The 26261-nt window shown below is 49.7% G+C and overlaps 1 protein-coding gene across 2 annotated transcripts in view; it reads right to left on the reverse strand.

Moving 5' to 3' along the window:
- Positions 1-22882, reverse strand: part of LOC128852036 (centrosome-associated protein CEP250-like) — a 39642-nt gene extending 16760 nt beyond the window's left edge. For both annotated transcript variants that reach the window (XM_054065409.1, XM_054065408.1), the window contains exons 1-8: positions 22765-22882; positions 22077-22133; positions 21705-21790; positions 20969-21134; positions 19271-19449; positions 18699-18872; positions 18081-18225; positions 17667-17813 (exon numbers count right to left, since the gene is read on the reverse strand). In XM_054065409.1, the coding sequence (XP_053921384.1) occupies positions 17667-17813; positions 18081-18225; positions 18699-18872; positions 19271-19449; positions 20969-21134; positions 21705-21790; positions 22077-22133; positions 22765-22848 (1038 nt within the window). In that variant the 5' untranslated portion in view covers positions 22849-22882. The remainder of the gene's footprint in view (positions 1-17666; positions 17814-18080; positions 18226-18698; positions 18873-19270; positions 19450-20968; positions 21135-21704; positions 21791-22076; positions 22134-22764) is intronic.
- Positions 22883-26261: the final 3379 nt, after the last annotated feature.

A 26261-nucleotide genomic window follows, 5' to 3' on the forward strand; every position in this document is an offset into this window, starting at 1 on the left:
TATTTCGCATTGTAATGTTGCACCATTTCCGCTCCCAATCACTGCTGTTCCCCATGGGATTAATTATTGTTGGTGCTGCTTGGTCCGCTAGTCTTGTTTCCTTCTATACCTCAGACCATGATGCTAAACCTTAAAAAAAAAAAAAACCCAAAAAACAATACGTAGCATTCAGTGAATCCACAAGTTCAAGTTCTTGTGGTTTGGATCCAATTGGAAGTTTGTTATCCCAATTATCATATTTATCGAATGCTTCGCTCTGGTTTTCCCATCGAAAGGGTAAGTTACTAGTGATGTTAAACTGTAACTTCAACTCTTGCATTGTTTGATTAAAGTTAAAAAAAAAATATTTGTTTTCATTTTTTTTCTTTTTTTCTTTTTTTTTTTCTTTTTTATGGGTACTCCTATAAGACAAGTCACAAACGGTAAGCTTGGGGTCGCCAAACTGGCACAAAACTAGTAATGTTCAAGACTTGTACAAGAGTAACCCGTACATTTTGCCACAGATCAAACAATGCTAGGTGGTAGACTGCAATGACTAGTTTTAAACATACTAAACACAGCCAAAACTGCCTCATTTTCGATACCGTTTCCAATTACAAGAATGCCTACAGTTTTCTTTTACTTTCTTCCAATTTTGATCCTTAATAGTCCGTATTACAGGGCCACTGATTATTATCACAGTCACCACAATTATGCAACACCCAGGGATCACAATTCCCACAATTACAGCTTTCTTCATTCATTCCACCCAGAAACACCCATTCCAATACCCAGAATGATTCAGCTTTATCAGTTCTCGTGGTACTGGCAATGGCAGGGTCATTCAGGTCTCTGTCCTTCCCAGATTCCCCTCTTTTGTTTTGCCATTGACAGATGACTGCATATGGGGATTCGCTATTGTTACATACCAAAAGCGATATCGGTAAATTCAGTATCTTCCAAGATGACCAAGATATTTTGTAAGCGACAACTGATTTTTTGTAAAAGAGTCCTCTGATCTGCGGTAAGCTCAATTTTGGAGGCTGTGTCGGCATTGTGCAACAACACAGTCAAGGGAGCAATATCAGAGTTGGAAATGTCCACACAACGGGTGGACCCATTGAATATTCCCTAACAATGTTTGAACATCTTTAACAGTTCATAAACTGGTTGTCAGTTCGATTTTCTGTGGTGGGATTTGGGCATCAGAAATGCACCAGCCCAAATACTTCCACAGAGCTGACCTTTGTACTTTTTCAGGTGCAACAACAAGTCCTTTATCTCTCAGCATATCCCTCAATGTCTGCAGTGCCAGTTCATCAAATGGTTCTTATAACGGACACTGGAATGCAGAGTGTTCTTCATAAATTGTTACTCCCCTAGAGAAAGATAAGGACTGCCGAGCTGAAACAAAACAAAAAACCTTCACATATCAGGAGTAAGGGTGGGGAGGAATGGGCGAGGGGGGAAACCTCACACACAGCCACAGGGCTGGGTTTTTTTTCCATTTTCTTTTTCTATTGTCTACGTTCTTTTGGGGGTTTTTGGTTTTTTTTTGTTTTTTTTGGTTTGGTTTTTTTTTTTTTCAGTTTGAAATTGTGTCCTCTGCAGCCTTTCACTTCAAAGGTCCCAGGTAAATCTACCTCTTTGCCGGCTTAGTGGACGTTTGAGATTGAAAGGTCTCAGAGTTGCATTTTTAAGATTAATCGAAACAAACAGAGGCTCAAGCTCCTATGACCAAAACCCAATTTGCAAATCTTACAAACGTTTAAAGCGCTTTAAACACACACACATGCATACACACACAGAACCACTCTTTCGAGAGCTGGCTTAATATACCTATACAATATTGTTTACGACCACTCAATAAGAATAGCACGATGGTATGAATATTTAAACTATACATGGTACCGAACACATACAACACTGACAATATGCACATATGTTATAAGATAAGGTTTGTGTCAATTGTTTAACAGGTAACAGTCCTTGGTTGTTACAGCATTTTCGTGGCATTTTATTGCGCCTCTGATTCCTCGCTAGCCCGACAGCTTGGGCCGCGCCGCACTTCATCAGCGCAGCCGGCTACTGTGGGCACTTCCGGTTCCTGTGTCATTGCACTTCCGCCTTCTGATGGGGGAACCTCGGGCGCCTCCGGCGCACTGGGGCCGTCTATGTCCTCAGACGCATTCCCCCTTTTTACAGCCGGATTTAAGAGCTCGCAGACGCTGGTACAAACTTTCCCAGTCATTCCTTTCATTGGGCAATTCTGGCTCCCCCCAAAGAAAGCACTCACACGACTCGTCGTGGTAGGAGGAGTTTCAGCCGGGGGATGGGGGGAGGCTATGGCGCGCACAGCGGCCAAGTGGTGGACAACGCAGCTTTAGAAAATCTTGAGCGCCCTCCTTTTGGGGGCAGGTGTTCCACGGTTAATGGGAACAGACCCTTTGGCTCAGCCGCAATTACAAGCCCGGTTAAATAATGTGATTTTACAAGAGGCCCAGCTTTTGGCTTATCAAACACTTGCTAAGATACCAAAAAAAAAAAGCCAAACCCAGGCATTTCTAGGCATTAAAAAGCAGCCCGGTGAATCGTATATGGCATTTCTAGGCAGACTGAAGGATGTGCTCAAGAAGCAGGTAGACCACCCAGCAGCCAGAGAGGAGGCCTTAATTTTATTATTAGCAGTAGAAAATGCTGATGAGGAATGCAAAAAGATATTGTGCAGTCTGAAAAATCCTACAATTATAAATATGATTCGGCCCTGCCAGCAGGTGGGTCATTTACCTATCGAGCACACATAATGGCTGCTGCTTTAACTGCAAACCAAGGCAGGAAGACGGTCTGTTATAGATGTGGCAAGGAGGGGCACTTCAAAAGAGACTGCCAGGTTCAATTCCAAGATGGAGAGCCTAATAGCCTAACATCTGCCCTCAGCGTAGAAAGGGTAAACATTTTGCCAGTGTAAACCAGTGTAAATTAAAATGCAACAAGAACGGCAGAGTATTATCGGGAAACCAGCAGCAGCCCTACACCAGGCGGGCAGACACAGCTGAGGATGTGCACACTTGTTTCCACAGAAGAAAGGTGAATTACTGGCAAAATATTACTGGCTTATCAGGTTAATCCTACTTTTCCAGTCTGTCATGGTTCAGAACCCTTCCTGGTCTCTTCAGCAGCTAAACAGCGGAGATTTGACCACAACTCCACCCTCCCTCACCCCCTACTCCAGCCCCGGGCAAAGAGAAAGAAGAGAGACTTGTGGGTTGGAATCTGAAATAAAACCAGCTTTACTATTATTATTTCATTAAAAGGGAAAAAATATTAATAAAATAATAACATAAATAATAACATAATAACAGTTTCCCTGCTACAGCAGGTCCCCAGCTCCGCTAGGCATCTGGCAGCGACTGATGCTTGAAGTATCTCTTAAGCTTCCTTCGTTCACGTTCCACCTGCACGTTGAAGAGAGAAAAGGTCACAGAAACCTGCCACCAAACAAGAAGCAAGAGGGAAAGGAACAAGCAGAGGACTCCAAAGTGCTGGCTGTGGGCACGTGAAGTGCTCTGGCAGACTGTCGGGCTTTGCAGAGGCAACGAAAGCCTGTTTTACCTCCTTAAGCGTCCTCCTCAGCTCAGCATTGAACTCTTTCAGCTCCATCTTCTCTTCTACCAGCTTTGCAACAGTTCGCTGCAGACATTCCAGCTGCCGCAAGAAGAATCTCTTCTCTGAGAGCCAGGATTGTCGTTCCCCTTCTGCAATAGCCTGCTGGGATTCAGACAGGAAACTATGTGAGCTGGTACTACACAAAGGTTAGGAGGGCGAGCATCAACCCACTGGGGAGAGTAAATGGACTCAGGAATGGACAGTACTAAATTCCAGCTTTTCCTTCTGATTGGCCTTCCACAGGCCAAACCAACACACTCTCTTCTGAGAGTGTTCTTCTCTCTAGGAGAGACCTCTACTGTCTACAATTTTCCTGGTACCATCCTCTAGAAACCTTCCGTTCCCTCTTGAAGGAGTCATGGGCAGATCACCGGCTGTCCTTCGGTGTCTGAAATCAGGACTAGTTTTCCCATAGCTATTTAGCTGGATCAGCACTTTTCTTTCTCAAATGCCTCTACTTTCTCCTCACTGGCTTCTCTCAGATGGGTGATACAGCTTTCTACCTGCAGTAAACTTGGTCTTCTCAGCCCTTTTTGCAGATCCAGATTTCTAGAAATCTAATATGCATTTGGACACAAACAATTGCCCAAACCATACAATGTAAATGGAGACAAGTTTGAAAATGACTTTGACGTCAAGGGCAGAAATCTTTGGAATTTAGGAAAATAACCGCTCTGAATCATAACTGAGTTTCATGTGGCTACAGCATCTTCTCCTGCTTATTCAGAAGAATGCAACTGCGGAAGTTAAAACCAAAAGACAGCCACTGTTACAAATAACATTCTTCTGCTCTTGTAGTTGTCTGGAGTCTCTCCATATGGTCTGCGATACCGGTCATCTCTCTATTCTGGACTGTCTTCTCTTACTTAAGGTAAGACGTGACGTAGCAGGCGATTATCCTGCTAATTCAGATAGATATGGCCTGGCAGGAAAGCAAAAGTCTGGGAAACAAAGAATGAGAGGTGGAAGGAAGGGGAAAACGAGGCAGTCTTAGTCTAACGTTCACGTACTCTGCATCTTCTCAGATTTGGATTGAACCTGTACAACACCAAGCAGAATCAGCCCTCCACTTGGAAAAAATTGCTCCTTCAATGAGAGTGGGGCTGCCCTGGGTGCTTGGGAGCGGGAAGGAGGACAATCAGCGTCCTTCGTGGTTCATCTCTGAAATAGCAGATGAACTGGCTGAGATGGAAGTGCCTTCCACAGATTGCAATAACTGCTTCTCTTTCACCAGATTCCTCGGTGCCTGACAGAGGTAGAAACACCTTCTGGGGACAACATTTGTCACAGAGATACTGAGAAGCTCCAGAGGAGTCTTCGGTTTCTCCCCAGAGATTTAAGGCCATGAACCACGAAAGAATAGGGGAAAATAGTGGCAGATCCAGCCTTGACCTCAATGGGCAAAGTCTGGGCAAAAGAAGAAGGAGCATATCATAGAATCACAAGGTTGGAAGGGACTCACTGGGTCATCGAGTCCAACCATTCCTAACACTCCCTAAACCATGCCCCTCAGCACCTCGTCCACCCATCCCTTAAACACCTCCAGGCAAGGTGACTCAACCACCTCCCTGGGCAGCCTGTTCCAGCGCCCAGTGTTGTTGGGAGGGGAAACAGAGAGAGGCCTACAAGCTGAAGGTGTTATTATGGAGAAGAGGATGCTAGTGCATAGGTTACCTGGTTGTTGAGCGCTTCTATTTCTCTTCTGTCATCTGAAGACTGCTGCTGGCCCTGCTCAATAGCAGAAAGAAGCCGAGACACCTCCTTGTGCTGGGCAACGTTGTTTTCTTCCAGAGTTCTGAGCTTCTCTTCTTTCTCTTTCAGAGACTGAGTCAGCCTGAAAGACAGAGCATGCACCTCATTACTACATGCTATAATCCTTAATAAACTCTTAGGACTTCTAACACCAAGGGAAAATTGCTTTGTCTGCTGAGGTCTGTCTAAACAACTAGGCTGCTTGCTCAGCCCTACACCAGGCTGGCAGACACACCTGGGGACGTGCACACTTGTTTCCACAGAAGAAAGGTGAATTACTGGCAAAATACCCTATCATTTTGAGACGCCGATGTGAACAGAAACATAAAGTCTGGATATGAAGACATTGGAGAACAGGAAATTTTTTCTTTTGACTAATGAGATCGCAAGGAAGAGCTTTGTCAAAAACAAAGAGACTTTATTCCTCTAGCTCGTACGTACTGGTAGCAACAGCAGGGACTGACAGCAAGGTGATCTTTGGGGAGTTTCCTAAGACTTGCCAGCACCCATAGAGCTCTCAGCTACAGAAATGAAGGGCAATACCAGAAGTACTAGTAGAACCCTGGAGGAAATACTCAGATCTTTATATAGTCTGCAGGAGTCCTCAAACGGGAAGCAAGAGGGCACTGCTTTTATTTCTCTTCTTCAATGAAGATACATGTTGAAGACTGGCAGAACTTTACCAGGCCAAGTAGCCTACCTATCCTTTCTCTTCTTTCTCACACTCTTTAGACAGTCAGTAACACCAGTGCCTGTTGAAGCTGGCAGGGACCCCGCTCAAGCCTCTCCAGGTATCTGTTGGGATTTTGGGAGGAACAAGGAAACAGATGGCAATAACATAAACATTCTCGTCTCTTGAGTGCCTCAGAGGGGAATCTGTCTTAGTTTAATCATGGCTTTGAGATTATCAGGATGGAAGACTGATACAGATCCCAAATGTTTTAAAGTTTACTGCACCCAAGGGGCAGCTGCTGGATCTGTTCAGCTCACTATACACTACAGGAGGCTCGTCCTGCCTCCTTTGCTGTGTTTCAGGCTTGAAACGCCTGAAAGTTTTATTTAACACTAGTAACATGCTGACCTAACAAAAGAACACCTCCTTTGAAGGAAAGGACTACTCCGAAAGCCACTGTCTTCAGAGAAACTGTAACTGAAGGGTTAAAGGAAAAGAAAATGAAACACAACATCAAGAGAATGAAACCCAACTGCATGGAGAGTTCTGCTTTTTATGAAATGCTGCCAAAACCACTTGTGTATGCAAAGATCTGAAAGAGGAAATCCATTCAACAGAATGGAGAGTCTCACAGGCTTCCATTTACCTGGCATTTTCACTCTCAAGGATCTTCAGGGAAGTCTGAAGCTTCACGTTGTGACGCTCCACTTCTTCCCATTGACTCCTTGTCCTCTCCAAGGACTGTAGACTCACTTGCAGCTCTCTGTTCTGATGTTCTACCTCCTCCCATCGACTCCTCTTCTCGTCCAGGATCTTCTGCAGGTGCACAGCCTCCAGCATCTTCTTCCTTGACAGTTCCTGTGCCTCATTCAGATCTTGCTGAGCTTTGTGGCAAATCGCTTGCTGGGACGCTTTGGAGGTTGCTAGCTGAGATGTCAACTCTTCCACCTCAAGCAAAACAGAACAAAGTAGTCAAATACTACAGCTTGTCACTGTCAGTCACATCGTATTCTGTGAGGAAAAGGAAAGAACAGCTTTAAATTTCACCCCATTGGGGCAGTACCAGGTGGACAATGGATACAGCCAAATTGCTTAAAATTGCAAGTGGCTCACCACATTCCTCTGAAAAACCACCTTAGAATAGAAGGCTAGCAGCAACTGGCCAGCAGAAATCCATTCGGATGACTGCTGGTGATCAAGCAAAAGGACTAGCCCATTTGTCCAGGGCAGCAGCTGAGCACTAAGGCTCCTTCAGACCAGCCGAGATGGAGACCACACTACCATGGCAGTCAGAGGGATAACCCCATGAGCCTGCTCCGCAATGGAAAGGCAGGAAGGGGAGAGACCACCTGTTTGATGACTGGAGTACCTATTAGTATTTCAGTCACCTGGTTTTGTAGAGCATTCCTCTGCTGAACTAGGATACTCATTTCCCCTTTGATGGTCTTGATTTCTTGCTTATGCCTGTTCTCCACTGCCTCGATCTTGCTCCGACTTGCCTGCAGCTCTCTCTGCAGCTTTTCTGCGACATTCTGTAAACACCAATGGACAGTGAGCTACTGGGACCTGCCAACAGCTACAACTTTTTCTTTTTTCAGTCTCAATATCACATTCATTCGGACACATCTTTGTGCTTTTCTACCCAGCTCTGCTTCTGTTGTAACCTTTCCTTCCCATTGCTGATCTCTGGAGCTTACCACGCTCCGTGCTTTCAGGGCCTGCAGTCGAGTAGAATCGTAGAATCCTAGAATGGTTTGGGTCAGAAGGGACCTTCAAGATCACCCAGTTCCAACTCCCCTGCCATGGGACATAGGCAGGGACACCTCCCACTGGATCAGGCTGCTCAAAGCCCCATCCAATCTGGCCTAGAACATCTCCAGGGATGGGACATCCACGACTACTCTGGGCAACCTGTGCCAGTGTCTCACCACCCTCACAGGAAAAACCGTCTTCCTAAGATCTCATCTAGATCTCTCCCCTTCCAGCTTAAAGCCATTACCCCTGCACTCCCTACTAGAGAGCCCCTCTCTACCTTTCCTGTAGGCCTCCTTTAAGTACTGGAAGGCAGCTAGAAGGTTTCCCCAGAGATTTTACTTCTCCAGGGTGAACAACCCCAACTCTCTCAACCTGTCCTCACAGCAGAAGTACACCAGCTCTCACATCATCTTTGCGCCCTCCTCTGGACTCGCTCTAATAGATCCAGGTCCTTCCTATGCTACGACTCCAGAACTGCATGCAGGACTCCAGGTGACGTCTCGGGAAAGCAGAGTAGACGGACAGAATCCCTCCCCGCCTTCTCACCCATGAGCAACCCCAAGCCCTTCCCAGAAGGGCTGTTCTCAATCTCTTATCTGCCCAGCCTGTATTTGTCCTTGCCTTCTCAGTCCTACAACTCACGTGGCAGCTTCTCGTTACTTCCCTTCGCTCTGTTAGCTGGCTCTACTAAGAATAATCAGAAGAATAAAACATTCTTCTGCATAGAAAGAAGGAGAAGATGAGTTTAACCTTGGCATGGTATGACTCAAAGACTGACGGGCTCATATGTTCAGAAAGCACTATGCCGCTGGTCTCCTAGGTCATTAGCTGCCCACCTGGAGACACAGCTTTGCAAAAGAGATTGGCAGGAAAAACACCGTCTATTCACAATCCATTCACAATGTGATTGAATCTCCAACAAACTCTTAGTCATCTCACAGGGAAATGTGTGGCATTGCTCAAGTGCCTTGCCTTGCCAGTGAGGCTTTTCCTCGTCTTTGGCTGTGTCCTGGGTGTCTTTCAATAGCGACTTCTGCACCCACTTAGCACTAAATGCAAGGCTGCCAGAGGGATGAAGCTAGCGGCTCCTTCAGAAAAAGTCATGTATTCTAAGTGGGCTTTGGTGAAAATTACTTCAGTTTTAAGGTATTCAGTAGACTTGGTTAAAGTACTGACATTCCAGGGACACACTGTCATCTCTAAGGACTGCCCTCAGTTCAAAGCCCATAGGCACAGGCTGGAGTACTGCTGTCCTTCGGCAGTCTGCACAAAGACGACCTTGGGTAGGACACAGGGAGGACTCTCAGTGCTACACCAGCAGATCTGGGCACAAAGCACCTTACCGGCAGGTGACTTAAAGCACAGCCCAGAAGACACCCCTGGTTTTACTGCTCAGAAATACTTCAGAGAAGCCTTTCAAAATCTTTTCCTTTTGTCAACAACCCTGCAATGCACCCTCATTACCCGCAGACGAAAACTCCAGCCCCGTGGGGAATCAGTCCTATAAACTCAGTTTGGTCTTCAACACAGTGAGGTGAGTTTCTGCCTGGCTTGCTAGCAGAGGTCTCCTTCTAGTCCCAAAGATAGCCCTACTCACCTTTCACCTCACCAAATTCACTGCAGGAAAACATGTAAAGGCGTGCTCCACACAGCCCAATATCCCAACATCCAGCCACCTCCCACACCTCTGACCTTGCAAAAAAAATCACAGAAATTCTCTTTTTCACAGTCTTTACCTCTTGCCTGGCATTTTCAGCTCTGGCTCGCTCCTCTTCTTGTTCAGCTTGCATGGCAGCAACCTTCTGCTTCAAGTCTAACAGCTTCTTCTCAACCTCTTCCTCTCTCTCTGCCTTCTCACTTTCCCATTTCTTCTGCATCTCTTCTACCTCTTTCCGTTCGCTTGCCTGAGGAGTGAAGGAAAAGACGTGAAGATGGAGTAACAGCCAAGGTCCTCAAAAAATACATGAAGCTTCATCCTTCCCACAGAACCCCATTTGAATAACGCACAGTAGTGGCTTTGTGCCCTCCTTAAATCATGTCCTGTCTGGGAATATAAAAGGAGACTCAGCAGGTCAAAGAATCACAGAACTGTAGCATCATGTAGGTTGGAAGGACCTTTAAAATCATCGAGTCCAACCATGAAGAAAAGGAGACATTACATTTCCCTCCCTGATGGATGCCTGTTCCCTAGCACCTCTCTTCTCAGGATTTCTCACTGTTCTCAGAGTCTCTATTTTCAAAGCTCACCTCCCTTTTCACCAATGAAAACATGCAGATGGACTGTAGGGTGAGAAAGAGGCCAGAAATCCCATGCCCTACGCACAAGACAGACCAGGAACTGACATACCAGGAACAAGAGGCCTGTTCTGTATGCTTCAAGCCCAAAGATAACGACTCTATCAGCTGTGAAGGGACAGAAAGAAAGGAACAAAGTTCCTTTGGCTGCAGCTCACAGGAATGTTAAGATTCTGCTTCACAGTGGACGGGACATGGGTGAGATCCTACCCTTTTGCTGCCATGCATTGGGTGGGGAACCACCCAACCGTCTGATGAACTCAGGCCCACACCGAACCCGTGCCTGCGCTAACTGACCCAGCACAGCCAGAATCCTAGAACCATAGAATGCTCTGGGTTGGAAAGGACCTTAAAGCTCATCCAGTTCCAACCCCACTGCCATGAGCGGGGACACCTCCCACTGGATCAGGTTGCTCAAAGGTCATCCAACCTGGCCTTGAACACCTCCAGCGATGGGACATCCATGACTTCTCTGGGCAACCTGGCTCAGTGCCTCACCACCCCCACAGGAAAAACTGCCTTCCTAAGATCTCATCTAAAGCCCCCTTCTTTCAGCTTAAAACTGCTCTAACACATCCATGTCCCTCCTATGCTGACGACTCCAGAACTGCACGCAGGACTTTAGGTAAGCTCTCAGGAGAGCACAACACTAGACAGGCAGAATCCCTGCCCTCAACCTGATGGTCACACTGCTTTTGATGTCCCGAGGCCCTTCACCTGCCCGCAAGTAGGAGCCACTCACTCTACTGCCTGGCCTAGCAACGTGCCACCTCTGACAGATGACATCTGCCATCTCACCCACTCAGGCCATTATTCTCCTAAAGCCAGACCACAAAGCTTGCTTGAAGAATTCAGAAGCGTGGTGTTTCCTACCAGGTCTTGCAGGAGCTTCTTTATTTCCACTTCGTGGGCACTCTGCTGAAGTTCGAAGGCACTGTCATACTGCTGTTTGGTCACCAAGAGCTGCTGTGACGTCTCTTCCCGTTCTTGCCTCGTGAGAGATCTCTCTGCTTCCAGCTCCTGTTGAAGGAACTTCAATTCCCCTGCAAACACCACAAATGGCAAGATGAGATTCTACACAGACTGTGTTTCTGACTTTAATGACCTGAGGCCATCTGAATTTCAGGGTAGGAAAGATCCATCTCCAGCTCCATTACTCATCACAAGCACTGCAAACAGAGAGCTATTCCTACCCCACCTTCCCTCGGCACGGTGATCATCAAACACAAAGCACATGAACCTCTCACCTTGCATCGCTTCCTTGGTCTGCATGACTGCATGAACTTGGATTTCAAGCTGACTCCTGGTGATCTCCAGCTGAGATAAGCGCTGCCGAGCCTCAAGCAGGCTGGATTCCACAGTCTCCTTCCCTGACCTACAAGTTGTGTACAGGGAAAGAAGTGAGTCTCTTGCTCCTGACACCCGCAGGGAGTGTCTCTAAACAGTACATGGTAAGGAGTACGGGACCCAGACATCAACGACGGGCAAGAACCCCGAAGCCTGATGAGAATCCCAAAGACGTTTGCTGCTGCTGGGCTATCCAACTCTGGCTCCTGCACCACACCTAACAGGAGGTAGCTCAGAAACAGAGGGCCCACATGATTTTTACCACTGGCCTCTAACTTCAGCCTAAATGCCAGTGTCCTACTCACAACATCCATATGTAATAGCCTTGAGTTGTGAAGACCACATGCTAAGCTCCTTGAGAAGGAAAGATCTGTGTTCAAATGCACAGAAGAAGAAATGCTCAGAACCAGAGAGAAAACTCAGGGTTCAGTAAAGGTCTGTGTGGTTTAATTATCCCTCCCATCAGAGCCAAGTGCGCTTGCTTTGGACTCCACAAAGGAATGGACAAGGGGCACAACCACAAGCCCAAGGCTCACAGAATCACAGAATCACAAGGTTGGAAAGGACCCATTGGATCATCGAGTCCAACCATTCCTAACACTCCCTAAACCATGTCCCTAAGCACTTCATCCACCCATTCCTTAAACACCTCAGGGAAGGTGACTCGACCACCTCCCTGGGCAGCCTGTTCCAGTGCCTAATGACTCTTACTGTGAAGAATTTTTTTCTGATATCCAACCTGAACCTCCCCTGACGGAGCTTCAGGCCATTCCCTCTTGTCCTGTCCCCTGTCACTTGGGAGAAGAGGCCAGCTCCCTCCTCTCCACAACCTCCTTTCAGGTAGTTGTAGAGAGTAATAAGGTCTCCCCTCAGCCTCCTCTTCTCCAGGCTAAACAACCCCAGCTCTCTCAGCCGCTCCTCATAAGACTTGCTCTCCAGCCCCCTCACCAGCTTTGTTGCTCTTCTCTGGACATGCTCCAGAGCCTCAATATCCTTCTTGTGGTGAGGGGTCCAGAACTGAACACAGTATTCAAGGTGCGGTCTCACCAGTGCTGAGTACAGAGGGAAAATAACCTCCCTGGACCTGCTGGTGACCCCATTTCTGATACAAGCCAAGATGCCAGGAGAGCTTTGCCAGCTTTAGCCATCAAAAAACTAACAATCAGATCATCGTATACTCTCTAATTACAGACATTAAATAATGTCCTGTCTCAGGTCTCCTCCTTGCCCTTACCTGGCCTCTGCCAGCTGCTCTGAAAGGCCTCGTCTGTCCCACTCTGTGTTTCTCAGTCGCACCTCAAGGTCAGCCTTCTCCTGTACCAGCAGTTCCTTCTCTCTGGACATCTTGGCCAGGGCGTCTGCTTGGCGAGAGCACTCCTGTCGCAGCTCCTCCAGCCCACTTCTCACCAACTCCTGTTGCTGCTGGGAGACCTGTGAGTGGGACAGCAGACAGTGAGAGGCCTCTCCCCAGAGTTCTGGGGTCAGGGCCAGGGCCACTGTTGAAGTCGCCGCAGGAGAAAGGGCTGGACCAGGGGTGGAAAGCTAAAGAACATCCACCGCGCGTGCACTGATGTTCTGCTCTGCCAAAAGGCACCAGCACTGCTGACCTGAACGGGATGGGGAAGGCCCTCGGGGGTGGCCTGGAACCAGACACCTCTTTCAGGACAAAACCATGCACTCAAGTGCCACCTCACCAAATGACATTTTGCCAGAATCCATTCCAGTCTTGGAAATTTTCAGGAAAAGCTGAGCAAAAGCCCCGCTCAGACTCATGGACAACACAGTCATCTCTCTGCTGCTTGTCAAAAACCAAAAAAAAGGGGCCAACACAGACAGGTGGATTCAAGGCATCTGTAGAAGCAGAGGACAACTCAGAAAATTGCAGGACAGCTCTGCAAGTCACCAACACCTTTCCCACAGGAAGCACACAAAGACTTCTCCCCTCCACCACCACCAAGTGCCTGCACCACAAAACACCAACAGAATACAACAGCCACAGCTTCACTGAGCCCAGCAGACAAACGCCCATCCAGAAGCACCAGGGTCTGGGTCTCACTTGGAGTTCCTCTTGGCTTTCTTCCTTCTCCTTCCTCAGTGCCATCAGTTCCACCTGCAGCCCCTTCTCTTGCTCCTCTGCCTTCTTCAACAGCTGCACCAGGTGGGCTTTCTCTGCAGAGAGCTCTTCATTCATTCTTTCACACAGCTGCAGCTTCTCCTGCTCAGAGATCTTTCTTCTCTCCATCTCATCCACTCTCCTTGACAAAGCTTCAGTCTCTTGTTCCAGCTACAACCACAGAAGCACAGAGGAAATAAAAGACAGTCAGATAGACTATGAAGAAGGAGGTCTGGCTTGCACAGAAAAAGGAACGTTTCCACATTCAGTTGCTCATACTGGCAAAAGGCAAGAGGCCAGCTAGAGATGAATCCCCAGCTCAGAGGGGATCCAGTCCTACAAGCTCAGCTTGGTCTTCAACATAGTCAAGGCCATAAGCATACACCAGGAAACATCAAAAGAGAACCACTAAAAGAACTATGAAGGTATTCTGAGGTGAGTCTGTAAAAAAACACAATACAAGAGCAACACAAAAATCTAAAATGAGAGGTGAGTTTCTGCCTGGCTTACTAGCAGAGGTCTCCTTCTAGTCCCAAAGATAGCCCTACTCACCTTTCACCTCACCAAATTCACTGCAGGAAAACATGTAAAGGCGTGCTCCACACAGCCCAATATCCCAACATCCAGCCACCTCCCACACCTCTGACCTTGCAAAAAAAATCACAGAAATTCTCTTTTTCAGTCTTTACCTCTTGCCTGGCATTTTCAGCTCTGGCTCGCTCCTCTTCTTGTTCAGCTTGCATGGCAGCAACCTTCTGCTTCAAATCTAACAGCTTCTTCTCAGCCTCTTCCTCTCTCTCTGCCTTCTCACTTTCCCATTTCTTCTGCATCTCTTCTACCTCTTTCCGTTCGCTTGCCTGAGGAGTGAAGGAAAAGACATGGAGTCCAAGCCAAGGTCCACAATAAATATACCCAATCTTCTGATCATAGACCCACACCAAACCTGTGCCTGAACTAACACACCCAGAACAGTCAGAATCCTAGAATCATAGAATGCTTTGCGTTGGAAAGGACCTTAAAGCTCATCCAGTTCCAACCCTACCACCATGGGTGGGGACACCTCCCACTGGATCAGGTTGCTCAAAGGTCCTCCAACCTGGCCTTGAACACCTCCAGCGATGGGACATCCGTGACTTCTCTGGGCAGCCTGGCTCAGTGCCTCACCACCCCCAAAGGAAAAACTGCCTTCCTAAGATCTCACCTAAAGCTCCCCTCTTTCAGCTTAAAACTGCTCCCCCTCATCCTATCCCTGCACTCCCCGATAAAGAGACCCTCCCCAGCTTTCCTGTAGGCCTCCTTTAAGTACTGGAAGGCAGCTAGAAGGTGTCCCCAGAACTTTTACTTCTCCACGCTGAACAACCTCAACTCTCTCAGCCTCTCCTCCAATGGGAGGTGTGACAGCCCTCAGATCATCACTGTGGCCTCCTCTGCACTCGCTCTAACACATCCATGTCCCTCCTATGCTGACGACTCCAGAACTGCACGCAGGACTCCAGGTGACGTCTCAGGAGAGCACAACACTAGACAGGCAGAATCCCCGCCCTCAACCTGATGGTCACACTGCTTTGATGTCCCGAAGCCCTTCACCTGCCTGCAAGTAGGAGCCACTCACTCTACTGCCTGGCCTAGCAACGTGCCACCTGTGACAGACAGTATCTGCCATCTCACCCACTCAGGCCATTATTCTCCTAAAGCCAGACCACAAAGCTTGCTTGAAGAATTCAGAAGCGTGGTGTTTCCTACCAGGTCTTGCAGGAGCTTCTTTATTTCCACTTCGTGGGTACTTTGCTGAAGTTCGAAGGCACTGTCATACTGCTGTTTGGTCACCAAGAGCTGCTGTGACGTCTCTTCCCGTTCTTGCCTCGTGAGAGATCTCTCTGCTTCCAGCTCCTGTTGAAGGAACTTCAATTCCCCTGCAAACACCACAAATGGCAAGATGAGATTCTACACAGACTGTGTTTCTGACTTTACTGACCTGAGGCCATCTGAATTTCAGGGTAGGAAAGATCCATCTCCAGCTCCATTACTCATCACAAGCACTGCAAACAGAGAGCTATTCCTACCCCATCTTCCCTCGGCACGGTGATCATCAAACACAAAGCACATGAACCTCTCACCTTGCATCGCTTCCTTGGTCTGCATGACTGCATGAACTTGGATTTCAAGCTGATTCCTGGTGATCTCCAGCTGAGATAAGCGCTGCCGAGCCTCAAGCAGGCTGGATTCCACAGTCTCCTTCCCTGACCTACAAGTTGTGTACAGGGAAAGAAGTGAGTCTCTTGCTCCTGACACCCGCAGGGAGTGTCTCTAAACAGTACATGGTAAGGGGTACGGGACCCAGACATCAATGACAGGCAAGAACCCCGAAGCCTGATGAGAATCCCAAAGACGTTTCCCTGCTGCTGGGCTAGCCAACTCTGGCTCCTGCACCACACCTAACAGGAGGTAGCTCAGAAACAGAAGGCCCACATGATTTTTACCACTGGCCTCTAACTTCAGCCTAAATGCCAGTGTCCTACTCACAACATCCATATGTAATAGCCTTGAGTTGTGAAGACCACATGCTAAGCTCCTTGAGAAGGAAAGATCTGTGTTCAAATGCACAGAAGAAGAAATGCTCAGAACCAGAGACAAAACTCAGGGTTCAGTAAAGGTCTGTGTGGTTTAATTATTCCTCCCATCAGAGCCAAGTGCGCTTGCTTTGGACTCCACAAAGGAATGGACAAGGGGCACAAGCACAAGCCCAAAGCTCAGGAGAGCTTTGCCAGCTTTAGCCATCAAAAAAACTAACAATCAGATCATCGTATACTCTCTAATTACAGACATTAAATAATGTCCTGTCTCAGGTCTCCTACCTGACCTTACCTGGCCTCTGCCAGCTGCTCTGAAAGGCCTCGTCTGTCCCACTCTGTGTTTCTCAGTCGCACCTCAAGGTCAGCCTTCTCCTGTACCAGCAGTTCCTTCTCTCTGGACATCTTGGCCAGGGCGTCTGCTTGGCGAGAGCACTCCTGTCGCAGCTCCTCCAGCCCACTTCTCACCAACTCCTGTTGCTGCTGGGAGACCTGTGAGTGGGACAGCAGACAGTGAGAGGCCTCTCCCCAGAGTTCTGGGGTCAGGGCCAGGGCCACTGTTGAACTCGCCGCAGGAGAAAGGACTGGACCAGGGGTGGAAAGCTAAAGAACATCCACCACGCATGCACTGATGTTCTGCGCTGCCAAAAGGCACCAGCACTGCTGACCTGAACGGGATGGGGAAGGCCCTCGGGGGTGGCCTGGAACCAGACAGCTCTTTCAGGACAAAACCATGCACTCAAGGGCCACCTCACCAAATGACATTTTACCAGAATCCATTCCAGTCTTGGAAATTTTCAGCAAAGGCTGAGCAAAAGCCCCGCTCAGACTCATGGACAACACAGTCATCTCTCTGCTGCTTGTCAAAAACCAAAAAAAGGGGCCAACACAGACAGGTGGATTCAAGGCATCTGTAGAAGCAGAGGACAACTCAGAAAATTGCAGGACAGCTCTGCAAGTCACCAACACCTTTCCCACAGGAAGCACACAAAAGACTTCTCCCCTCCACCACCACCAAGTGCCTGCACAACAAAAAACCCACAGAATACAACAGCCACAGCTTCACTGAGCCCAGCAGACAAACGCCCATCCAGAAGCACCAGGGTCTGGGTCTCACTTGGAGTTCATCTTGGCTTTCTTCCTTCTCCCTCCTCAGTGCCATCAGTTCCACCTGCAGCCCCTTCTCTTGCTCCTCTGCCTTCTTCAACAGCTGCTCCAGGTGGGCTTTCTCTGCAGAGAGCTCTTCATTCATTCTTTCACACAGCTGCAGCTTCTCCTGCTCAGAGATCTTTCTTCTCTCCATCTCATCCACTCTCCTTGACAAAGCTTCAGTCTCTTGTTCCAGCTACAACCACAGAAGCACAGAGGAAATAAAAGACAGTCGACATGCTATGAAGAAGGAGGTCTGGCTTGCACAGAAAAAGGAACGTTTCCACATTCAGTTGCTCATACTGGCAAAAGGCAAGAGGCCAGCTAGAGATGAACGCCTGGAAAAATCTTTGGCAACTCAGCTCACCTGCAGCACAAGTTTGTTCAGCTGCACTTTATCCCATGCAAGAGCTTCATTGATACTGCCCATGTCGGCTGTCGCAGCACGTAGATCAGCTACTTCAGCACTCAGCTGATTTTGAGCCCCTGTCAACTTGGCCACTGACTGCTCTGCCTGCAGAGACAAGAGAACCAAAGGAGGAAAATCTCTCATTTCAAGCAGCAACTCCACATTCCCTGTGCGCCTCTCACATTCTCCCAGGTCAGTGTTCCCCATATGCACATCAAGCAATAACTCCCCCAAAGAGCCTGTGTGCTCCGGTCACTGTTTTCCAAGAAGGAGAACAACATTTTTCGCTGTCTTCTACTGCCAGAAAGAGCATCTGCAGTGGTCTTGCTGTCACAACTCCCTCTCCCACAGGTCCTGCCTAGGTGACCATACCTTCTCCAGTGCCACGGCAAGCTCGTGTTTCTCTCGCTGCAGCAGATCCCTCTGAAGGTGCAGTTCCTCCAGTTCCTCTCTCGCAGCTACCAACTCGCTCTGTAATGAGGAATGTTTTCCTTCAAGGGCACCCAAGTCCTTCAGGCTACAAGAAGAGGAAAGACAGACGAGTTTGTAATGTAAAAACGTTCTCACTTCCATTACCAAGAGTCACCTACGTCCCAGATAAGGTAGTCTGAATGATTTCCAACAGCTTTATAGTTACACCTAATGAATGCTGGAATGTCCACTTCTGTCAACTCTGTCATTGATACAGCTGAAACGTTTGTCATTGAGAAAGTAAAACAAGCCTCAAGAAATCACAGAATGTTTCCAGAAAGTTCACGTACTCTCAGAAAACCAACTTCCTCCTTGCGTTTGGAATGATTTTTAAAGGCTCACAAAGAAAAGTACAGGGAGGCAGCGATGCCATACATCAGCAGGCAGTCAGACCTGCTCACACACTCCATTCACCTTTCTGCGCTAGCAATGACAAGCATGCAAAATTCACTCTTCTAGGGCCGGCCTCCTCAAGTCCAGCAATGCCCACCACTCCCCAGACAAAGCTTTAACGCTCACAGTAACTCTTGGTGACAACGCGCTCTCTCCATCTCTTCTTGCTGCTCCCTCTTGGCCAAGTCTTCCTTCAGCCTCAATTCCATGTTACTTTGATGCAGACGTGAGGCTTTTTGCTCCATTACTTCAAGCTGTTGCTGTAGCTCTTCCCTGGTTTTCTCAAGTTTTACACAGTCACTGCAGAGACAAGGCTATGTTAGAACAAGGAAGAGGCTTGGAGAGTCATGGATCCCATTTGCACCATTCCACAAGGTAAATGGATAAGGAAAGAGAAAGGAAGGCAGCCTTCTAACTTCGTTCCGTGACACCTAGTGGCTAGGAAAGGGCACCCAAAGAACAGAATTCAGGGAAGCAGCATCTTGTGAGACAGGCACCTTTACAACACTGCTCTCAGTCTCCAAGACCGCCTCAGCAGTGACAGGAGAGCATGAAAAGCAGTGACAGGAGGATGCTAAGGTGCCAAACAGAGGCACACATATAGTAGGGCTGGTGAGTCATACGCCCACAACACCTCGGAACTCTCCAAATTGGAAGCAGAATGCCTGTAGAACACAGGAGAAGGAGGAAACATTCACCTTCTGAGTGCTTCAACCACAGACTGGAGGTGCTGTTGTTGGATGCCGGATGTCTTGCGTTCCACCTCCAATTCCTCAACCCTTCGCTGCAGCTTCCTGCACTTCTCTTCCTGCTGTCTGTGCTGCTGCTGCAAGAAATTCATGGAGTCCTGCTTGGCAGAAAGCTCTTCTTTTAGGACCTGCAAGGAACAGGCAGGGAAAGAGCACAAACGAGCAATAAGGAGCTGGGAAGTCAGCTCTGGTTGTCATAAAGCTAAAGACACAAAGACAAAAAGAAATGCCAGATCAAGCCTTCACAGTCTCTGCACAAGTCTTTCAGAGAAGACAGACTAGAATCATAGAGTCACAGAATCATTAAGTTTGGAAAAGACCTCTAAGATAAATCAAGTCCAATTGTCAGCCCATCAACACCAAGCCTACTAAACCACGCCCCAAAGTGCCACTTGTACAGTTTCTGAACACCTCCAGGAATGGGGCCTTCACCACTTGCCTGGACAGACTCTTCCAGTGCTTGTCAACCTTTTCCATGAAGAAATTTTCCCCAATAGCCAATCTAAACTTCCCCTGGCACAACTTGAGGCCGTTTCCTCTCATCCTATCATTTGTTACCTGGGAGAAGAGACTGACACCCCCTCACTACAACCTCCTTTCAGGGAGCTGCGGAGAGCAATGTCAGGTGTCCCCTCAGACTCCTCCTCTCCAGAATAAACAGCCCCAGGTCCCTCAGCCACTCTCCATAACACCCCTGTGCTCCAGACCCTTCAGCCGCTCTGTTGCCCTGCGCTGGATGCGCTCCAGCCCCTCAACGTCTTTCTTGTACCGAGGGCCCAAAACTGAACACAGGATTCAAGGTGTGACCTCACCAACACCGAGTACAGGGGGGATGATCCCTTCCCCACTCCTGCTGGCCAGACCATTGCTGATACAGGCTGGGATGCTTTTGGCCACCTTGGCCACCTGGGCGCACTGCGGGCTCATGTTCAGCCACTGCCGTCCAGCACCCCCAGGTCCGTTTCTCCTGGGCAGCTTTCCAGCCACTCTTACTCAAAACGAGTACAACTGTCATCACCGCGTCTTCTTTAAGAACTATTACAGCAGGGGCATCAAGAACTGGAGGTGCCACAAAAGCATCCTCAGCAGACCTGCCACTCGACTTCAGAGAAGGAAACACCCACACCTTTCATGCACCAGCAGATTGCAACAAAGAAAACTGACCACCATTCACCAGCCTCTTGCAGAGGCGTCAAACAGTTGCGGTAGAGGAAGGCAAAATCGAGACCCTCCAAGGCCAGGGTCAGATTTGCTTACAGCAGGCTGCCGGGAAGAGAGGCCCGTCTCATTCTTCTGTTGACTACTCTGAATCTGACAACAGACGGGCCCCTCTGCTCTCCACTGCTCTAGGCAGAGATTTAATAACTACTAGAAAGACAAGCGACCCTGTGGGACTGCCCTACAGCGCCCAACCACAGCAAGCATTTGTCTTTAAGACCAAGCAGTAAGGTCACAGCACGTAGGCATATTCCATCACTAGGATTTGCTGGTGCTCCTCCATCTCACACCCCTGTCTTCTGCTCACCAACACCCACAGATCCTCAGTGTAGCCACGGCTTTCACACAGCAAGTTCTCTATGCCAGAAATGAAATGCACACTCATTCCACTCCGACATCACATCTGACACTCCCATAGCTTATCCTTACCTCCCGTTCATTGCGCCAGTCACTCTCCTTCAATTCCAGCTCTTCCCGGGCTCTCATGCCAGCCACTGTCAGATTTCCAACTTCTTCTTTAAGGGCTGAATTAACCTCATCAGCTTTATGAAGGTGCTCCCGCAGGAAAGCATTCACTTCTACCAGCTTCTCATACCTGGGAAAGGGAGAAACAGCAAGGAGGTCCCTGAACAACTGCTATCCACAAGCAACATCCCCATGATTTTCCAACTCCCTCAACGCTGACTTTGCTGTCAAACTGAGAGGAAGTCAAAGTGCTTTCTAGAATTAACTAAGGCCTCTGTCATGGCAAACTCATTTGCTTCTCTTTGCTTTAAACCTTCAATTTCCATTTACAGCTTTGGTTTCCCCTTCCTCTTCCGCTTCAATGACGCCCACAGTTAATATCTTGCCTCCCCTCTGTGCTGCCTGCTTACTGGATGCATCACATTTCTCTAGCACTGTCCTCAGTCACTCACTGGACCACAGAAGAATGTCAGCTAGAAAGGGATCTTTGGAGGTCACCCACAATAACTCCCTGCTCCAAACAGAGACATTCAGCACACAACACTGTTACCGCACCACAGAACAGGTTGTAGTCCGTTCTCCTTTCAAAGTAGCTTGCCCAACCACTTCTCCCAGGGAGACTAGCTATGACGGACAGGTTTTCCCTCACTTCCGTGATCGTCTAGGATATCAGGTATGAAGCAATGCTTCTTCCTTGTACCTTTGCCACTCCTCTTCGAAAAGAAGAAGTGCTTTCTTAAGGCCAGGGGCATCTGTGGCTTCATACTCCGTGTCTGGAAAGAATTCCTTAAGAAAAAAAGGAAATGATTAGTCCAGTTCTTGTGTTCCCTCCACTACTCTTAGCATCTATCGCTCTCCCCTCCACACGCCGGGTGTCTCAGGAGCTCTTGGCTTCTTCCGCAAATAACAGCGTCGCGACAACTGGACAAAACACTGATGGGCAGACTTACAGCACTTCTGCAAACCTTCAGGTAGAAAAAATTTCCTTTCCTCAGGCATTGCTTTGGGGAGCTTTTGCCTATGTTAACGAATGCTACGGACACTACCTTTAGTCAGCAATGCACATACTCACCCCTACTGCTTGCAGCGGCTCCTCCAACACTTGAGACCGAGTCCAGTACTTCAGGACCTAGACCGATAGACAGAATGAAGATCACAGACTCCTAGGCTCCTTTGGGTTGGAAGGGACCTTCAAGATCATCTAGTTCCAAGCCTAGATTACCCTGAAGGTCCCTTGCAACCCAAACTAGCCTAGCAGTCTAGTTCCAGCCCCTGGGATGGGGCTACAAGTGCAGCTCGTAGCAGAGTCAGCTCCTCCTGCCGTCGCTCTTCCCTAAGCCTTTACAGCCCAAGCACAGCACTGCCCAGAAAGCCAACAAGTCGTTACAGACTCTAATAGTAAAGAAACGGACAGAGGGTTTCTATCCAACATAGCGCTATCGCTTCATCAGAAGGAAGTGTCAGAAAGCAGAACAATCACAGAATCCTACAGTGGTTTAGCTCAGAAGAGACCTTCGAGCTCATCTAGTTCCCACCCTGCTGCCTGGGCAGGGACACCACTGGATCGAGTGGCTCACGGCCCCGTCCAGCCTGGCCTCGAACCCCTCCAGAGACGCGGCCGCCACAGCTTCTCTGGGCAACACGCGCCAGAGCCTCCCCGCCCTCAAAGCGCAGGATTTCACCCGAACGGCTCACCTAAGGCCCCGTCTTTCGGCTTCCCCGTCCCCGCTGAGCAAGACCCCTCCCCAGCTCTCCCTCACCTTGTCCTCCAGCGTCCGCGCCATCGCCTCCTGCGAGCCCAGCGTTTGCCACCGCTCCGCGGACTCGCCCCAAGCCGCCGCCATCGTGAGAGAGCTTCGCTCGCCCAGAGCCGTTAGAACGGCCTCTCGGGGGGGCGGGACGGGCGGCACGTGCCGGGGGCGGGGCCGGGGCCGGAGGGGCCACGAGGGGCTCCAGACCTTCAAGCCCCGGCGGCGCCTCCGCCTGCGGCGCTGGCGCTGCGTCAGGCTGCTCCGAGCCCCGGCCTGGCCTCCAGCGCCTCCAGGGATGGAGCATCCACAGCTTCTCTGGGCAGCCTGTGCCAGTGCCTGACCTGGAACACATCCAGGGATGGAGCATCCACAGCTTCTCTGGACAGCCTGTGCCAGTGCCTGACCTGGAACACATCCAGGGATGGAGCATCCATAGCTTCTCTGGACAGCCTGTGCCAGTGCCTGACCTGGAACACATCCAGGGATGGAGCATCCATAGCTTCTCTGGACAGCCTGTGCCAGTGCCTGACCTGGAACACATCCAGGGATGGAGCATCCATAGCTTCTCTGGGACGCCTGTGCCAGTGCCTGGCCTGGAACACATCCAGGGATGGAGCATCCACAGCTTCTCTGGGCAGCCTGTGCCAGTGCCTGGCTTGGAACACATCCATAGATGGAGCATCCATACTTTCTCTGGGCAGCCTGTGCCAGCGCCTGGATTGGAACAAGGCCAGGGATGGAGCATGCACAGCTTCTCTGTGCCACCAGTGCCAGTGCCTGGCGTGGAACACATCCAGGGGTGGAGCATCCACACCTTCTCTGGGCAGCCTGTGCCTGTGCCTGGCCTGGAACACATCCAGGGATGGAGCATCCACACCTTCTCTGGGCAGCCTGTGCCTGTGCCTGGCCTGGAACTCATCCAGGGATGGAGCATCCATAGCTTCTCTGGGACGCCTGCGCCAGTGCCTGACGTGGAACACATCCAGGGATGGAGCATCCAGAAGATCTCCAGGCAGCCTGTGCCAGTACCTGACCTGGAACACATCCAGGGATAAAGCATGCACACCGTATCTGGGCAATCTGTGCCAGTGCCGGACCTTGAATGCCTTCAGGGATGAAGCATCCACACCTTCTTTATGCCACCTGTGCCAGTGCCTGGCATGGAACACATCTAGGGATGGAGCATCCACACCTTGTCTTGGAAACCTGTACCAGTGCCTGACCTGGAATTCCGTCAGGGATGGAGCATGCACACATTCTCTGGGCAGCCTGTGCCAGTGCCTGACCTGCAACACATACAGAGATGGAGCATCCAGAGCTTCTCTGGGCAGCCTGTGCCAGTGCCTGACGTGTAACTCATCCAGGGATGAGGCATCCACAGCTAGTCTGGGAAACCTGTGCCAGTGCCTGACCTGGAATACATCCAGGGATAGAACACCACAGCTTCTATGGGCAGCCTGTGCCAGTGACTGCCCTGGACATCATCCAGGGATGGAACATCCACAGTTTCTCTCGGCAGCCTGTGCCTGTGCCTGGCCTGGAACACATCCAGGGATGGAGCATCCACACTTTCTCTGGGCAGCCTGTGCCAGTGCCTGGCCTGGACCTCATCCAGGGATGGAGCATCCATAGCTTCTCTGGCACGCCTGCGCCAGTGCCTGGCGTGGAACACATCCAGGGATGGAGCATCCATAGCTTCTCTGGGACGCCTGCGCCAGTGCCTAGCAAGGAACACATCCAGGGATAGAATATCCACACCTTCTCTGTGCCACGTGTTCAGTGGCTGACCCTGATCAAATCCAGGGTTGGAGCATCCACAGCTTCTCTGGGCAGCCTGTACCAGTGCCTGACCTGGAACACATCCAGGGATCAAGCATCCACACCTTCTGTGGGAAGCCTATGCCCGTGCCTGACCTGGAACACATGCAGGGATGGAGCATCCACAGCTTCTGCGGGCAGGGTGCGCCAGTGCCTGACCGGGAACACACCCAGGGATGGAGCATCCACATCTTCTGTGGGGAGCCTGTGCGAGTGCCTGACCTGGAACACATCCAGGGATGGAGCATCCCCACCTTTTCTGGGCATCCTGTGCCAGTGCCTGACCTGGAACACATCCATAGATGGAGCATCGACAGCTTCTCTGTGCCACCTATGCCAGTGCCTGACCTTGGACACCTTCAGGGAGGGAGCATGCAGAGCATATCTGGGCAGCCTATGCCAGTGCCAGGCCTGGAACTCATCCAGGGATGGAGCATCCAGAGCTTCTCTGGGCAGCCTGTAGCAGTGCCTGGCCTGGAACTCATCCAGGTATGGAGCACCCACATCTTCTCTGGGCAGCCTGTGCCAGTGCCTCACCTGGACCTCATCCAGGGATGGAGCATCCACAGCTTCTCTGGGCAGCCTGTCCCAGTGCCTGGCCTGGAACTCATCCAGGGATGGAGCATCCACAGCTTCTCTGTGCCACCTGTGCCAGTGCCTGGCATTGAAGACATCCAGGGTTGGAGCATCCAAAGCTTCTCTGTTCCACCTATGCCAGTGCCTGACCTTGGATGCCTTCAGGGATGGAGCAGCTACAACTTCTCTGGGCAGCCTATGCCAGTGCCTAGCCTGAAACACATCCAGGGATGGAGCCTCCACAGCTTCTCTGGGCAGCCTGTGCCAGTGCCTGAGCTTGAACACATCCAGGAATGGAGCACCCACACCTCCTCTGGGAAACCTATGCCAGTGCCTGACCTGGTACTCATCCAGGGATGAAGCATCCACAGCTTCTCTGGGCAGCCTGTGCCAGTGCCTGGCCTGGACCTCATCCAAGGATGGAGCATCCACAGCTTCTCTGGGCAGCCTGTGCCTGTCGTGGAAGACATCCAGGGATGGAGCATCCACACCTTCTCTGTTCCACCAGTGCCAGTGCCTGACCTGGAACACATCCAGGGATGGAGCATCTGCACATTCTCTTGTCAGCCTGTCCCAGTGCCTGACCTGGAACACATCCAGACATTCACAGCTTCCGTGTGCAAGCTGTGCCTCTACACCCTCACAGGAAACAATCTCTTCCCAAGATCTCGTCTAAATCTTGCCTCTCTTCTGTCCTCCTGTCTTACACAGCCACAAAGCATCCCACAACACTATCATTCTTGCTTCCAGGCTTTGGGAATACAGATCACAGGTCTTCTCAGGATTTGCTAGTGCTCTGTGACACATGTCAGAGTGCTCCGGTTCATTCCATCGTCTCGTGGAAATGCTCTCTGTCCACTCTTTATTTCCAGACTCCTGTAAAGCCACAGTCGGGATGAGCATGCTCATCAACACTTCTGCAGGTAGAAATGTTAGCCATTTCAAAACAAATACAGTGACCCGTGGGAGTAATGCCAAGTACATGAAAGATTAATTGGGACTAAGATGAAGCATGAAGCTGGTACCAAGATCTTAGAATAAACATTATTAAGAAGACCAGGTGTTCCAAACTAGACACATACCATAACAAATCTCGAATGTGTGAGAAGGCC

The sequence above is a fragment of the Cuculus canorus genome, chromosome 4 (assembly GCF_017976375.1).
Source record: "Cuculus canorus isolate bCucCan1 chromosome 4, bCucCan1.pri, whole genome shotgun sequence".
In the NCBI taxonomy this organism is placed as follows: Eukaryota; Metazoa; Chordata; class Aves; order Cuculiformes; family Cuculidae; genus Cuculus; species Cuculus canorus.